This window comes from Dendrobates tinctorius, unplaced genomic scaffold, assembly GCF_039654945.1.
Source record: "Dendrobates tinctorius isolate UK_male_01 unplaced genomic scaffold, ASM3965494v1 ptg000196l, whole genome shotgun sequence".
NCBI lineage: Eukaryota > Metazoa > Chordata > Amphibia > Anura > Dendrobatidae > Dendrobates > Dendrobates tinctorius.
This window is the reverse complement of record NW_027361863.1, coordinates 11,470,850-11,487,843: the sequence shown is the minus strand read 5'-3', so window position 1 is coordinate 11,487,843 and position 16,994 is coordinate 11,470,850. Positions and strand designations below refer to the sequence as shown.

Here is a 16,994-nt window from a genome sequence, read left to right as displayed (position 1 = left end):
CGACAGGGGTCTGATATATGGTGGAAGGAGCAGGGCGACAGCAGCACAGAGTATTTCAGGAGAGCAGTGTGCTGGTCTGTGGGGGGCACCCTGTTCGGTGCCAGGGATTGTACATAGTCTGACAAGATATAGAATAAACGGGCACCAACCACAATATCAATTTAGGTGGGATCACCTAGTGCATATAAATAGATTGACATGAAAACACATGAAAAGAAGAAAGTATATGCACACAAATAGGGATCACCACAAAGATATGAAAAAAGTATCAATTTTATTAATGGACACAACAAACAGACACTTTGTGGTTAAAAACAATTAAAAAGTCTGAACAACCAGACATTAATAACAAAACAAAGACAATGGGTCATTTTGATAAATAGTTAAATGCTATGGGTCCCAAGACCAACCATACAGTATAATGCCAGGTATCTGCTAGTTACCATAACCTAGGGTCTATCAAATCAATTGTTATGACAATCATGACCTTAAATCAAAAAATACCATATTATCAATAACTACTATGGTTACATAGAAATTCTACATATACCATGGACAGAAAATTGAATGCTTATCATGTTGCCAACACAAATAAACATACATTAATAAGTCCCTTTCCCTAGCATGATTAATGTATGTTTATTGTCATAACAATTGATTTGATAGACCCTAGGTTATGGTAACTAGCAGATACCTGGCATTACACTGTATGGTTGGTCTTGGGACCCATAGCATTTAACTATTTATCAAAATGACCCATTGTCTTTGTTTTGTTATCAGTGTCTGGTTGTTCAGACTTTTTAATTGTTTTTAACCACAAAGTGTCTGTTTGTTGTGTCCATTAATAAAATTGATACTTTTTTCATATCTTTGTGGTGCTCCCTATTTGTGTGCATATACTTTCTTCTTTTCATGTGTTTTCAAGGGATTGTACATAGAGCGCTGTGTTTTATACACATGGATGGACCGTCTGCTTGTCTGCTCCACAGAAATCCAGGAAACAAGTCTGCTGATTGATGGCCTGTTCTGATCCAGACTTTGCATGCAAAGACAGTCAGTAACTTTGCAGGCCCCATCAAAATGGCGACTCACTGTGTTCCTAGATGTCATCCTCTCTTTTCCCTTAGCAAACACCCAGAAGGGGAGGAGACGAGTGACACCACACCCATGTCAGCAGACTCCGCCCATAATTACTGCAGGGTAGTAATGTGAGCTAGTTGCACTAGGTTTTTGTGCCAAACTTCAGTATCTGCTCCCCCTAGTGTTAACAAGTGGAAATGCCAAACTTTTTAAAATTATTTTTCATATTTTACGAAATTAAAAACAAATGATAATATTTTTTAAGAAAATGTAAACATTAATTCTTTACATTTTTTCAAATGCTGAAAAAAATTTTTTTGGATGTCACCTTCCCTTTAAGTGTCCTTTGCCCCCCTCTCACCTTCATACGAAGCTCAGCCTTGTCAAAGCCCATCAACAGGTTAATAATATCAAAGCCAGATGTCGGCTTGTTCTTCTGATGGACACCACGAATGAGGGCACACAGCGTCTAGAAAAACAATGGAAAGACATCAAGTAAACCCAAAACAGACCCGAAAAAATGTCTTCTAGGAAAATATTACATGGATTTCATGAGACATAAATATCTGATGTGTGAGGGATGAGGGTCTAGCCTACATGTGGGTTTGAGCCTGATGAAGGATCCTAGTTCAGGAGCGAAACATGGATTCTTGTGAGTACTCACCGTAAAATCCTTTTCTCCGAGACGCTCATTGGGGGACACAGGTACTGTGGGTGTATGCTACCGCCATCTGGAGGCTGACACTAGGCAAACAACACAAGGTTAGCTCCTCCCCCGCCATATACACCCTCGCCCTGAATGCGGGCGGAAACCAGTTTAGTGCAAAAGCAGTAGGAAAACAATAACAATCAGCCTTAATGCAGAAAAACAATATGTCAGGCAAAGGACCACCCTGACATTCACAAAAGAACATATAATAATTAAATAAACGAGAGCCAACTTGGCTAACCGGGTGAGTGCAGTGTTCCCCAATGAGCATCTTGGAGAAAAGGATTTTACGGTGCGTACTCACAAAAATCCATGTTTCTCCTTCGTCTCATTGGAGGACACAGGTACTGTGGGACGTCCTAAAGCAGTCCCTGGGTGGGAGATTGACTCACCGATCCAAGCTGCATGCACCACTGCTGCTTGGAGAATCCTTCTACCCAGGCTCGCCGAAGCCCGAGTATGGATACTGTAATGTTTAGTAAATGTGTGCAGGCTGGACCAGGTCACTGCCTTGCATACCTGTTCCGCCGAGGCCTGATGCCGAAGCGCCCAAGAGGCGCCCTTTGCCCGAGTAGAGTGCGCTTTGATCCCTGATGGAACTGGCGCACCTCTGATGCGATAGGCCTCCTGAATAGTTAAACGGATCCATCTGGCTATGGTTGCTTTTGAGGCCGCGAGTCCCCTCCTGCGCCCCTCAGGGAGCACGAACAGCGTATCCGTCTGGCGAAAAGGTGCCATAAGCGACACATACCTCCTGAGTGCTCTCACCAGGTCTAAGGTGTGAAGAGCTTTCTCCACGCGATGCACCGGTGCCGGGCAGAACGAAGGCAAGACAATATCCTCACTGATGTGGAAAGAGGACACCACCTTCGGAAGAAAGGGGGGAGCTGGTCTAAGCACCACCTTTTCCTTGTGGAAAGCGAGAAAAGGTGCTCGGCAAGACAGAGCCGCCAACTCCGAGACTCGCCTAACGGAGGTAATGGCTACCAAGAATACCACCTTCCAAGAGAGGAACGAAAAGGAAATATGTTGTAGCGGCTCAAAAGGCGCTTCCTGCAGAACACTCAGGACCAGGTTAAGGTCCCAGGTGCCCATCGGCGCCTTATAGGGAGGTACTAGATGAGAGACTCCCTGGATGAAAGTCTTTACCTGCATATTAGTAGCAATCTTTCGCTGGAAAAGGACGGACAACGCCGATATCTGTCTCCTAAGGAAGCTCGGGGCTAGCCCCGAGTCTAGGCCTGATTGAAGAAAGGCCAAGATGTTGGGAATAGAGAATGTCAGGGGCGAACGACCCCACTCTTGACACCAAGTGAAGAAAACTTTCCAGGTGTGGTGGTAAGTTCTCGTCGAGGTCGGTTTCCTGGCGCTAACCACTGTAGCGACCACCTTACGCTCAAAACCTGCTTGAGTTAGAATCCAAGATTCAACGACCATGCCGTCAAACACAGGGCCCCTGAGTTCGGGTGGAAGATCGGTCCCTGGTGCAGTAGATCTGGGCGCTCTGGCAGTCGCCATGGGACGTCGGTGAGCAGCCACACAAGATCTGCGTACCACGCCCGTCGGGGCCAGTCTGGTGCCAGCAAAATTGCTGGGACCCCCTCTGCTTTGATCTCCCTGACGACCCTCGGAAGCAATGGCAATGGGGGAACAGGTATGGAAGGTGAAACTGGTTCCATGGTAGGACCAACGCATTCACCCCGAACGCTCGTGACCGAGCGACGAACACAGGCACCTTGGCGTTCATCCTGGACGCCATCAGATCCACATCCGGTGTTCCCCTCCGCTGGCAAATTTGCTGGAAGACCTCGGGGTGCAGGGCCCATTCCCCAGCCACGACCTCTTGTCGGCTGAGGAAGTCCGCTGCCCAATTTTCTATGCCTGGGATGTAGACTGCCAAAATTACTGACTGGTTCTTCTCGGCCCAATGAAGCACATGTGCTATCTCACGCATGATTGCCCTGCTGCGCGTGCCCCCTTGATGATTTACATAAGCCACCGCCGTGGCGTTGTCTGACTGTATCCGAATGGGCCGTCCTGCTAGGAGGTGCTGGAAATGCTGCAGCGCCTGCCAGATCGCTCGTATTTCCAACAAGCTGATCGGGAGACGAGCTTCCTGTTGCGACCACCGGCCCTGGGCCGTGTGGTGGCGAAAAACTGCTCCCCAACCAAGGAGACTGGCGTCGGTCGTGACCACTAGCCAGTGGTCTGGGGGAAACGGTTTCCCCTGAAGAAGGGAGGATCTGGTCGTCCACCACTCTAGTGATTGCCTGACCTGAGAGGATAGCCGGCACCGCTGATCGAGAGTGAACAGGTTCTTGTCCCATGCTAACAAGAGAGCGTGCTGTAGGGGTCGAAGATGAAATTGAGCAAACGGAATTGCTTCCATTGCTGCCACCATCTTCCCTAGTATCCTCATCCCAAACCGAATGGTGTGAGGGACCGGCTGCTGGAGCTTCTGGACTCCTTGTCGGAGCGCTAGGGCTTTGTTTTGAGGGAGAATTACCAACCCTTGGGAGGTATAGAAGACCATTCCTAGAAAAGCAATCCTCCGAGCTGGGACCAGAGATGATTTCTTCCTGTTGACCAACCAACCTAAGCGGGAGAGTGTATCCAGTGTAATGCTGACATTCTCCTTGCACGCCCAAAATGAGGGACCCTTCACCAAGAGGTCACCCTTCACCAAGAGGTCATCTAAGTATGGCAAAACGACTATGCCCCGCAAGTGTAAGACGGCCATCACGACTGCCATTACCTTTGTGAACACTCTGGGTGCGGTGGCTATCCCGAATGGATGGGAGTGCTGCGAATTGCAAGTGTCGACCATTGATGGTGTACCGAAGAAACTTTTGATGCGGAGGAAAAATGGGAACGTGCAGGTAGGCATCCTGGATATCGGCTAAGTACTCTCCCTGCTCCATGGCTGATATAACAGAATGGAGAGATTCCATCCTGAAAAGTTTGACTCTGATGAACCTGTTTAGGAGCTTCAGGTCCAAAATCAGTCTGACTGTCCCGTCCTTTTTGGGGACCGCGAACAGATTGGAATAAAAACCCTGAGCTTTTTCGTGCTCTGGTACGGGAACAATGACTCCGTTGTTTTGGAGTGAATTGATGGCCCCTAGCAGCGCTTTCGCCCGGGGCTCCACCTTGGGAAGTCGGGAGAGGAAAAACAGTGTTGGAGGGTACCTGATGAACTCTATTTTGTACCCTTAAGTCACCAGTTCCACCACCCATAAGTCGTGTGCTACCTCGGCCCAGATATGGCAAAACAAGAGCAGGCGGCCGCCCACCCTGCTGCTGTCGCCTACCAAGGGCCCCGAGTCATTTGGCTGAGGGTCTCTGGGCCCTGGCTCCTCTCGACCTGGGCTGGCGAGCGCGCATCCTTCCCACTGGAATGGGTCTATATGAGACCTGTCGCTCCCAATCCTGGTTGGAGCGAGGTGGGCCGGCCGAACTGGCTGCTGCCATCCATCCGGTGTTGCAGAAGGCTCGAAAACGTGTCGGAACCTGGCAAAAAGGCTGTTTCGCCTTTTGCTGCGGGAGGAAGCTGCTTTTCCCTCCTGTCGCATCGGAGATGAGCCGATCCAACTTCTCCCCAAACAGGCGACCTCCCTGATAGGGCTTGGAAATTGAATCGGCTCGCCAAGTTCTCAACCAGAGGGCTCTCTTAATGGCTACCGCGTTAGCGGCTGCAAATGCCGCACAATTAGCCGCATCCAAAGAAGCATTAATTAAGTAGTCTCCAGCCATAGCAATCTGACTTGCGACCTCAGACATCTCCGCAGGTAGGCTTCTATCCTGCAAGGCGTTATTCAAAGACTCTGACCATGACATCATGGCCTTGGCTACCCACGTCGCTGCAAACGAAGGGGCGAGCGCCGCACCTGATGCCTCAAAAACTGATCGTGCCAAGCCCTCTATGAGCCGATCCGTGGGGTCCATAATGGACGAGCGGCTAGGCGCTGACAACAAGGAATTCGAGGCCAGGCGCGACACTGGCAGGTCCACCACTGGGGATTCCGCCCATTTCTTACAAAGTTCAGGGGCAAATAGGTATCTTGCCACTATAGACTTCTGGCCCGAGAAGCGCTTGACTGGGCGTTCTCTGTGGCGCTGCACTATATCCTCAAATTCTGGGTGAGTGCCAAATACTCTATGCGGGTGCTTGGCCCACTTAAAGGCTACCTTATGGCTCGCGGCCAAGGTAGCATCATCTTCAATCCCCAGTGTTTGATTGACAGCTTCAATGAGGCTGTCCACTGTCTCCCAGCATCCCGTGGGTATCTAGATCAAGTGGCTCCTCTGAGTCACGATCTAAACTCTGCCTGCTCCCGCTCACTGGTGAAGGGGAGCGTGATGCTGAACTCCCCATTCGCCGAGGCACCGGATAGGCCAGGAGACCTCGTACGGGTTCGTTTCCTTCTCCTCTGTCTGGCATGGGAACGGCTCCTGCAGGCTGAAGGTACCTGTGAGGTGGAGGACCCTTCCCAGATAAGCGAGCCACTATCCTTGCCTCCCTTTGGGGCGTGAAAGGGACTTGATCGCCTTTGTAAGCGAGGCCATAGACTGGGACAATGATAGCGCCCATTCCGGAGGATTCGGCTCTCTGGATTCAGTCGCCGAGGGGGGCTCCTGGGCGCGTTCGGAGTTGCAGGCCTCGCACACTTTGGCGCTCTGCGCTTGTGGAAACGGGGCCTTTCAAGCAGTGCATGCAGCGTAGAGAAAAGTGTGCGTCTTCCCTTTCCCGGCCATATTGTGCCTGCCAGGCGGTTTATATATCCAAAAAAAAAAAAAAAAAAAAAAAATTTTCTTTTGCCTCAATGCGAGGGAGGGGTGAGGGAGGGGAGGCCCCCTTGCTATTTTAGCGGCCTCCGCAGCGAAGCTGCACTCACCCAACCTGCGTCCCCTGACTGCGCGCCCGACCTCCTGCACCTCCGTGGGGCAAACCGACCTCTTTCCTGGTCGCGGCCTACCCCGCACTGAAGCCGGGGCCTGGATTTACAGTTCCGCACCGCGGCGGTGATGACGGCGAAAAAACGCAGCTACTCTTCCTACTATGGACACGAGGAGTGCCTTAGGGAGACGCACACCGCTGCCTGCCGCTGCCCAGGAGTCCCCCGCACGCCCGTACCTTAAATGCAGCTGTCCACTTCACTCCAGGTAGGCCCTTCAGGACGAACAACAAACCAGGGAGCGGGGGGTGGTGTGGGGATCCTGGACCCTAACTCCGTCCAGCTTCAGCCGAGGAGAGGGACCGTCCTCCTCCTTGCAGCACCTTCGTCTTGCGTTGGTGGAGCAGTGGGGGCCACTCGGACCGTCTTGTGACTCTGAATAGCCCATGGTTTCTCTACCTAGGGGTGGTCAGGGCTAGGTCCGGCATCATGTCCCACGTCGCGGGAAAGAATACGTGGAGGGACACTCACACTTGCTCGCCCGTTGTTGGTTTGGGGAAATCGGACCCTTTCAATAGGATCCGTTGCCCCGGTCTCATCTTCTTAGAAAAAATAAAGAAAAGAAAAAAACTAAAATAAAAAATTCTGGGGAAATTGCCCAGATTTGTCCCATGGTGCGGGAAAGGATACGTGGAGAAGATACTCGACACGTGCTCGCCCGTTGATTGTTTGGGGAAATCGGACACTTTCAATAGGATCCGCTGCCCCTGTCTAATCTTCATGGAAAAAAAAAAAGTCTGGAGAAAAAGGACCAGACGTGTGCCTCCATAAACACTAAGCAAAAAACTGGTTTCCACCCGCATTCAGGGCGAGGGTGTATACAGCGGGGGAGGAACTAACCTTGTGTTGTTTGCCTAGTGTCAGCCTCCAGATGGCGGTAGCATACACCCACAGTACCTGTGTCCCCCAATGAGACGAAGGAGAAAATGCATTTGTCTTAATAAACCGTCTGGAATAAAAACCTAGCAAAAAATAATTTTAACAACACCTCTATTAATCCTCAATTTTCCATTCACACAAATGCCCCAGGATTAGGATCTTCAGTTTTTTAAGGCATAAATTTATGGACTTTCGTGTGCTGCTCGACAAATTACCACATCCAAGCTGTGTTGAAGGATTAACCATTTAATACCCAACGCGTTTCGAAGTATACAGCACTTCAGGCAGGTGGTGTCAGGCTCAGCAAGCCAGTGGTTTGAATAAGCCGCTGCTGCAGGAGATGACGTCATGATGTAATCTCCTGCAGCAGCGGCTTATTCAAACCACTGGCTTGCTGAGCCTGACACCACCTGCATCTTCAGCAGCAGATGGCCGTCTGTCTCCCCTGCCTGAAGTGCTGTATACTTCGAAACGCGTTGGGTATTAAATGGTTAATCCTTCTACACAGCTTGGATGTGGTAATTTGTCGAGCAGCGCATAAAAGTCCATAAATTTATTCCTTATAAAACTGATGTTTTGGCGGCCACAGAGTGGACCCTTGGACGTGCAGCAGGCTGACTATTGAATTTACGTGCTTAAATCTCTCCTGTAAAGGGTGAGTATAATTATTTCATCTTTCCTTAAAGTTAACCCAGGTAAGACCTTATTGCGCTCTTTCCTCCTATAGTGTGTATTCATTGAGGATTGGGATCTTATCAGATTTGTAGAACAGGAGTCTCTGGACGGTATCCAGGTGGAGCGCTGGACTCGTGCATGGAACTGTCCTACATAAAAGCCAATGACTGAGGGAGTGCCAGTGGCTGCACCACATCAAAAGCAAAGGACAGCCATGCCCTGGTGATCGCACCCAGAAAAGCATTGGTGACCAATACAAGGAAACTCTCCATTATAATAGATTATAAGGGATAAGAGCATGGTTGTCTGTAGCTCCTTATTCCTTCCAATACTACTTCCACTCAAAAGAAAGCCTGCTAGTCCGGCTTCTCCCACCCACTCGTAGGGAAAGATTGCGAGTCCGGCTTCTACCACCCACTCACTCAGAGAAAGCCTGCTAGTCCTGCTTCCTCCAACCACTCAGAGAAAGCCTGTGAGTCCTGCTTACTGCACCCACTCAGAGAAAGCCTGTGAGTCCTGCTTCCTCCACCCACTCAGAGAAAGCCTGTGAGTCCTGCTTCCTCCACCCACTCAGAGAAAGATTGCGAGTCCTGCTTCCTCCACCCACTCATAGAAAAAGTCTGCGAGTCCTCCTTCCTCTGCATACTCATACAGAAAAAGCCTGCGAGTCCTGCTTCTCACACCCACTCAGAGAAAACCTGTGAGTCCGCCTTCTCACACCCACTCATAGAGAAAGCCTGTGAGTCCTACTTCTCCGTGCCATGACAGCAAGTATTGAGATTGTAATAATATAAAAAAAAAAATCTTGGCACGTAGACAGCTTATATCCACTTTATAATCAGCAGCTGACCTAATTGTGTAAGTTTTATGGACCAGTATCATGGCGACTAGTCCCAGTAATGCAGTGGATATATTCAGAACTGCTTCCTGCCACCACGTATTGCTGCAGTACCTGTAATGAGTTAACCACTCGTATCTGGTGCTCGGCCTTCAGAACCTGGATGCAATGCTGGAATAGACTGTTAACATTATCCTTTATCTTCATTAGCTCCTCTCCATCCAGAGATTCTAACTTGGCTTCCAGATATTCCAGATTCACCTGGTCAGTGCAGAATTACAAAGGGTTAAAGACGCCACAATCTCGAGGAGGTCAGAATATTGTAAGGCTTGTGATGCCTTACACAGAAGGAAGACAGTAACACTACTTCATATCCTGGAGGTTTTACCTTCATAAGAAAGAGCTCATCCCAAAATCGGGGGTTGGATTTGGTTGGATCATCTTTCTGCAAAACAGACAATAAGTAAGATTGGTCAATACAAACTGTATTATACTCCAGCACTGTATTCACTAGTGTCTAACTTAGATAGAATAGGCCTGGTCTTTTAAGAAAGACAGACTGAAGTTGGGCTCTACTATGTCTCACTATTCTGGTAGCGTGAGCCTTCCTGCATCTGTCCTTTGTATGTAATGGGTGTTGTTTCAAATGCTGCTGAATGTCAGGAAATTAGTCCAAAAATCTTGAAATTTTAATCCATATGTATCAAACAATTAAAATCTATATGTTGGCGATAGAAAAGACGCTAACTCTGAGGTCAGGGGCATACATAAAAATCACGGTGCCCCATTGCAAAGCATTAATTGGGCACCCTCCCTCCCAGCAAAAAAAAAAAAAAAAAATTTTCGGCAGAGTCACAGGAGAGCATATCTCACAACTTTGCAGAATTTACAAAGCAACTTTCTTCCTACTGAAGCCCTAGAAAGTATGATGCCAACAAAAGTGACCCACAATGTATGATACCCCTACAGTGAATTCCTCCACAGTACCCTCCACACGCACAGTATGATGACCCTACTGTACTCCACCTCAACTCCCCCAGCAAAGTATGGTGACCCCAACACAGTATGATCCCCCAACTGTTACCTCCACATAGCCCTCCATGCAGTATAACGGGCCTACATACAGTATAATGGCCCAACACCTCACCACACTGTGTAATGGCCCCACAAGCCCTCCAAACAGTATAACGGCTCCCACACAGCCTTCCACTCAGTATGATGGACCCCACACAAACCGTCACACTGTATAACTGCTTGCATACAGAATAATGGCCTGATACATAGTCCTCCATAAAGTAAAAAGGCTCCAACATAGCCCTCCAAATATTATAATAGTCCCCACATAACCCTTCATATAGTACAATGGGCCCCATAGTCCTCCATATTGTATACTGCACTCCATAGCCCTCAATATAGCATAATGCACTCCCCATAGTCCTCCATATAGTATAATGCCCCCCATAGTCATCTATTTAAAGTAATGCATTACCCATAATCCTTCATATAGTATAATGCAATCCCCATGGTCCTGTAAATAGTATAATGCCCTCCCCATGGTCCGCCAAACAGTTTAATGAACTCCCCGTCCATCTGATCCACCATATAGTATAATGAACTTAACCACAGTGCTCCATATAGCATAATGCCCTCCTCATAGTCTTCCATATAATATATATCAATCCCCACAGTCATCCATATAGCATAATGCACTCCCCTTAGTCTTCCATATAGTACAATGCATGCCACAGTACTACATATAGTATAATGTACAGCCCATAGGCCTATATAAAGTATAATACACTACCCATAGTCCTAAAACAGTATAATACACTCTCCATAGTCCTCCATACAGTAAAATGCACTCACCATAGTTCTCCATATAGTATAATGCACTCCCCATAGTACTTCATACAGTATAAGTCACTCCCCATAGTCCTCCATATTGTACTGCATTCCCCATTGTCCTCCATAGTCTCTACAGTATGTGCTCCCAATAGTCCTCCATACAGTATACTGCCCTCCTAATAGTCCTCCATAAAGTATACTGCACTGCACATAGTCCTCCATACAGTATATTGCACTCCCCATAGTTCTCCATACAGCATAATGCACTTCCCATAGTCCTCCATATAGTATTATGGCCACTACAATGTAATCATTGATGAAAAAAAAAAAAACAATACTCACCTCTCCTTTTTATTCTCCCATAGTGAGCGTTCTGAAGCGCATGCATATCTCAGCACAGCAGGCACCATGCAGTGACGTCATTGCGCCCGCTGAACTAAGACAGCAGACGCCGAGGACGAAGACTCAGCTGACGCTCCATATTTCATCATTGCTATCAACTGTATTGGCATCAAGGATGCGGTACAGTTGAACTTGCGATGACGGGCAGGGGCCTGGTGCCAGAGCTGGAACAGATACAGACACACCCTCCATACACTCCACCCCGCAGGACACACCCTCCATACACTCCACCCCGCGGGACACACCCTCCATACACTCCACCCCGCGGGACACACCCTCCATACACTCCACCCCGCGGGACACACCCTCCATACACTCCACCCCGCGGGACACACACTCCATACACTCCACCCCGCGGGACACACACTCCATACACTCCACCCCGCGGGACACACACTCCATACACTCCACCCCGCGGGACACACACTCCATACACTCCACCCCGCGGGACACACCCTCCATACACTCCACCCCACGGGACAGTTCCTCTATATGATAGGCAAGGTCTGAATGTGCGACAATATCTCATACTTCAGTACGATCTATAATTTTTTTTTCATTTTTTTTTTTTTTCCTTAATGCGTTTTTTCCGTGTTTGATTTTTATCAGCTTGAATATGCATTGGAATAAAAGTCTGCCATCCATGGTATTAATTCTTTTCTGTCTGTATATTGTCTTTTCATGATGTATTGCTTTTATTTCATATGGTGCATGCACGTTGTTGAAGTGCTTTCACAAAGAGTTAAACCTCCTCACCTTGTGATTTCATTATTAGCACTGACTTTTTCACCTGTTTGCTTCACAAAAGGTTTTTAAGCCTCCAGTCCGACAACTTATACTAACCATGATTTAGACCGGAGTGTCGAAACGCGTCGGCTGGCAGCCCTCTGGGATCCATATGTTGTCCGCATTGTGCCTGTTTTTATGAATTTTTTTTTTCCATTAAAGACTGAGTTTTAGATTTTTCTACGCTGGAGTACCTTTTGTTCTTCATTCTTTGCAACTTGCAGGCCCAGGTGGCTCCGTGCGTGGAACTCATTCTTGGAAAGAGACTGCACATGGTGAGCCTGCGTCTCCCGTTACCCAGTCCCCCTTTTTTCACATATCCCAGCATGTTGGAGGTTTTTAGATTTACAACAGCAGGAGGTGTGAGACAATTTATACTGTAATGCTAGGGTGGGCTTTTTAAAAAAAAAAAAAAAAAAAAAAAAGCTGTAAAGCAACCAGTTTATGTGTAGCACAAGTTTTTACAGCGTGATGAGAGATGTAGTTCCTCAACATTTGAAGATCACCAATTCCGGCCTATAATGAGTTCCTTTAATTTGTCCCATAAGTGGATTGATAATAACAGCTCAGGCCGTTCTGAGGATCACATGCAGGACAACAACCCTCATTATTGTAGTGGCGCAGAACAATAACACTTTTGAAGACCCAATCAGCCTGCTCATCATGAGGTCGTCGCCCCATCAAACCTATCATTTATCGGAATAATGAAGAAATACCATGGTAACTAGAGGATCTCAAAGTTCTAGTTGCCATGGATACCTCTGACAATTTGCATATGTACATGAAGCGAGTCGGAATATGCACCAGCAGAAATTGGTCAAAAGTCCGGCGGACATTCTTTACCCCGTCCACAGGAAATCATTAACCCCTTAGAGACCCGACACTTTTCGTTTTGCCATTTGGATTTTCTTTACTTCCTTACCAACTACCATAACTTTTACTTTATAGCCAGATCAGGGCTTTTTTTTTTCTTTTTTTTTATGCGGGACGAGTTGTAATTTTGTATCACACTATTCATTTTACTGAAAACTGAGCAAAAAAAAAAAAAGGAGATTTTTGTGTACTCACCGTAAAATCTCTTTCTCTTAGCCTTTAATTGGGGGACACAGAACCGTGGGTGTTATGCTGCTGCCCACTAGGAGGCGACACTATGCATAATCTGAAAAAGATTAACTTTGGCTCCTCCTCTGCAGTATACACCCCTGGACGGCGTCAGCCTTCTCCAGTATTGTGCCAAAGCATAAGGAGGAACGTAATCAAATAACATAACCATGCCTGTAAGAAGGCTACTATGTACGAGCTCAAAGAACAATATGAGAACTCAACAGTAAACAACGGCCCGTAAGGGCAACAGGGTGGGAGCTGTGTCCCCCAATTAAAGGCTAAGAGAAAGAGATTTTACGGTGAGTACACAAAAATCTCCTTTACTCTGTCGCCTAATTGGGGGACACAGAACCGTGGGACGTCCCAAAGCAGTCCCTGGGTGGGAAGCAGTGGACGAATATTGTGTTAACAGTTCCCTAGACTTGGGGTACTGCCGCCTGCAGAACCAGTCTACCCAGGCTCGCATCCGCTGAGGACTGGGCATGAACACTGTAGTGTTTCGTAAACGTGTGTAGGCTAGTCCAAGTGGCCGCCTTACACACTTGTTGTGCCGAAGCCTGATGCCGAATGGCCCAGGAGGCTCCTACTGCCCGTGTAGAGTGTGCCGTGATACCGGCCGGAAGAGGGGAACTGTTAAGTCGGTAGGCCTCATGTATGGTGGACTTGATCCACCTGGCAAGGGTAGCCTTGGAAGCCGGCAGCCCCTTGCGACCACCTTCCGGAAGAATGAAGAGGGAATCAGATTTCCGGAAAGGTGCAGTCCTGGACACGTAAATCCGCAATGCTCTGACGAGGTCAAGCGTATGCAGAGCCTTCTCCACTCTATGAACCGGAACCGGGCAAAGGGATGGCAGTGAAATCTCCTCATTGAGGTGAAAGTTGGACACAACCTTCGGAAGGAAGGATGGTACCGTGCGGAGAACCAACTTGTCCTGGTGAAAGGCTAGGAAAGTCCGTCTGCAGGAAAGTGCTGACAATTCCGACACTCTGCGTAACGAGGTGATCGCCACTAGAAAAACCACTTTCTGAGACAGAATTGAGAGTGGAACTCCTCTAAGAGGTTCGAAGGGTGGAGCTTGCAATGCTGTCAGGACCAGATTGAGGTCCCACGTATCCAGCGGACGTTTGTAGGGAGGAACCAATCGGGAAACTCCCTGGATGAAAGTCCTTACTTGCGGTTTAATAGCAATGCGCTTTTGAAAAAGGACTGAAAGCGCCGACACCTGACTCTTAAGTGAACTTAGGGATAGCTTGGCATCTAGGCCCGATTGAAGAAAACCTAGTACCTTCGGGAGGGAATAAGGGAGTGGGACTTGTCCATGAGATTCGCACCAAGAAAAGAAAGCTCTCCAGGTACGATAATAGAGCTTGGCGGAGGCCGGCTTCCTTGCCCTGATCATAGTTGCAATGACTGCCGGTGAAAAACCTGCCTGGGTTAGAATCCAGGTTTCAAGGGCCATGCCGTCAAATTGAGAGCCCCTGAATTCTGGTGGAAGAACGGACCTTGAGACAGAAGGTCGTGACGGTCGGGTAGACGCCAGGGGGCGTCTGCTGTAAGTTGGACGATGTCGGCGTACCATGTACGTCTGGGCCAGTCTGGCGCGATGAGGATGGTCGGAACTCCCTCTTGCTTGATCTTCCTCACGACACTGGCGATTAGGGGGAGGGGTGGAAAAATGTACAGGAGTCGGAACTGGGACCAATCCTGGACCAGGGCATCCGCTCCGAGCGACCGCGGGTCGTGTGTCCTGGCCATGAAATTGGGGACCTTGGTATTGAGATGGGATGCCATTAGGTCCACCTCCGGGGTTCCCCAGCGTTGACAGATCTGGCAAAAAATCTTGGGATGGAGAGACCACTCCCCCGAGTCCATTCCTTGCCTGCTGAGGAAGTCGGCTTCCCAGTTTTCTACACCCGGAATGTGTACCGCAGAAAGTACCGATCTCGTGTCTTCCGCCCAGCGGAGGATATGAGCCACTTCTCTCATCGCCTGGGCGCTGCGGGTCCCGCCTTGGTGGTTCACGTATGCCACAGCCGTGGCATTGTCCGACTGTATCCGTATGTGCGAGGCTGCAAGCAAGTGATGAAAGGCTCTCAGTGCCAAGAGAATGGCCCTGATTTCCAGAACATTGATGGGCAATGTCACTTCCCTCGGTGACCACTTGCCCTGTGATGTAGGTGCACCGCCCCCCAGCCTGTCAGGCTTGCATCGGTAGTCAGGATCTTCCATTGTCCTGAGAGGAATGGCTTCCCTCGTGTAAGCGAGGTTGGTTTGAGCCACCAATGCAGGGACCTCCTGGTTGATGACGTCAACCTGAACTCCCTGTCGAGGGAGAAGGGGTTCCTGTCCCAAGATCTGAGTATGGCTAGTTGAAGGACCCCGAGGTGAAACTGGGCAAATGGCACTGCCTCTATTGCTGCTGCCATCCGGCCGAGGACTCTCATGGCAAACCGGAGAGATCGAGGAGGACTGCGAAGGAGTGTGCGAACTCCCAGACGGATGGCCAGTGTCTTGTCCTTGGGAAGGAGCACCAGGCCCCTGGCGGTGTCGAATACCATTCCCAGGAATGTTAGAGTCTGAGTTGGGATAGTCGACGATTTCTGTAGGTTGACTAGCCATCCCAGGCGACTCAGAGTGTCTAGTGTGATTGAGACACTGACCTCGCAGTCTTTGAAAGTGGGAGACTTGATGAGGAGGTCGTCCAGGTACGGGACGACTAGAATGCCTCTTGAGTGCAGGACGTCCATGATGGCCACCATGACTTTGGTGAACGTTCTTGGAGCCGTGGCGAGTCCGAACGGAAGGGCGACAAACTGGTAGTGGTTTTGGTTGACCGCGAACCTGAGAAACCTTTGGTGGGCGGGAGCAATTGGTATGTGGAGATACGCATCCTGTATGTCTATGGAGGCGAGGTATTCTTCCTGGTCCATGGATGCAATGATGGACCGGAGGGACTCCATGCGGAAATGACGGACCCGTACGTAATTGTTGAGCTGTTTTAGGTCCAGTATGGGTCGGACGCCGCCTCCTTTCTTGGGGACTACGAACAAATTTGAGTAGAATCCTCGGAATCTCTCGTTCGCGGGAACCGGCACCACAACTCCTGATTGAAGGAGAGAGGAAACCGCTTGGTGGAAAGCACAAGCCTTTTCTGGTGGTGTTGGAGGAATAGAAAGGAAGAACCGGTTCGGTGGAACGGAAGTGAACTCTATCTTGCATCCGGAAGACACTATTTCCCTGACCCACCTGTCTTCTGTAATAGGCAGCCAGACTTGCTGAAAGAGTAAAAGTCGGCCGCCTACTGGTGGGGTGTCTTCCGGAGGTCGCGAGTCATGATGAAGCGAAGTTCTGAGGTTTTCCTCCCTTGGGTTTCGCTTGGCCTGCTTTCGACTGCCAAGCCCTGTCCGGTCGCTGCTGCGTCCGTGGGTTGTCCCTGCGTGGAGAACGGTTACGGTTTTGCACTGGGCGCGAAACGGACCAGCCCGAGGAATTCCGAAAGGATCGGAATCGCGTCTGGTTTCTTCGTTTAAACGTGCGTTTCGGTTTTAGTTGAGGGAGAGAAGTACTCTTACCCCCAGTGGCATTGGCTATCATGGTGTCCAACTTTTCGCCGAAAAGTCTTCCAGTAAAATACGGAAGTCGCATGAGGGACTTCTTTGAGGCCGCATCCGCTTTCCATTCTCGCAGCCAGAGGATGCGTCGGATCGTGATGGCGTTTGA

The 16,994-nt window shown here is 49.1% G+C and overlaps 1 protein-coding gene across 2 annotated transcripts in view; it reads right to left on the bottom strand.

The window, feature by feature from the left end:
* Positions 1–16,994, bottom strand: part of ARMH3 (armadillo like helical domain containing 3) — a 78,583-nt gene that overhangs the window by 41,864 nt on the left and 19,725 nt on the right. For both annotated transcript variants that reach the window (XM_073552888.1, XM_073552889.1), the window contains exons 3-5: positions 9,525–9,581; positions 9,251–9,397; positions 1,442–1,549 (exon numbers count right to left, since the gene is read on the bottom strand). In XM_073552888.1, the coding sequence (XP_073408989.1) occupies positions 1,442–1,549; positions 9,251–9,397; positions 9,525–9,581 (312 nt within the window). The remainder of the gene's footprint in view (positions 1–1,441; positions 1,550–9,250; positions 9,398–9,524; positions 9,582–16,994) is intronic.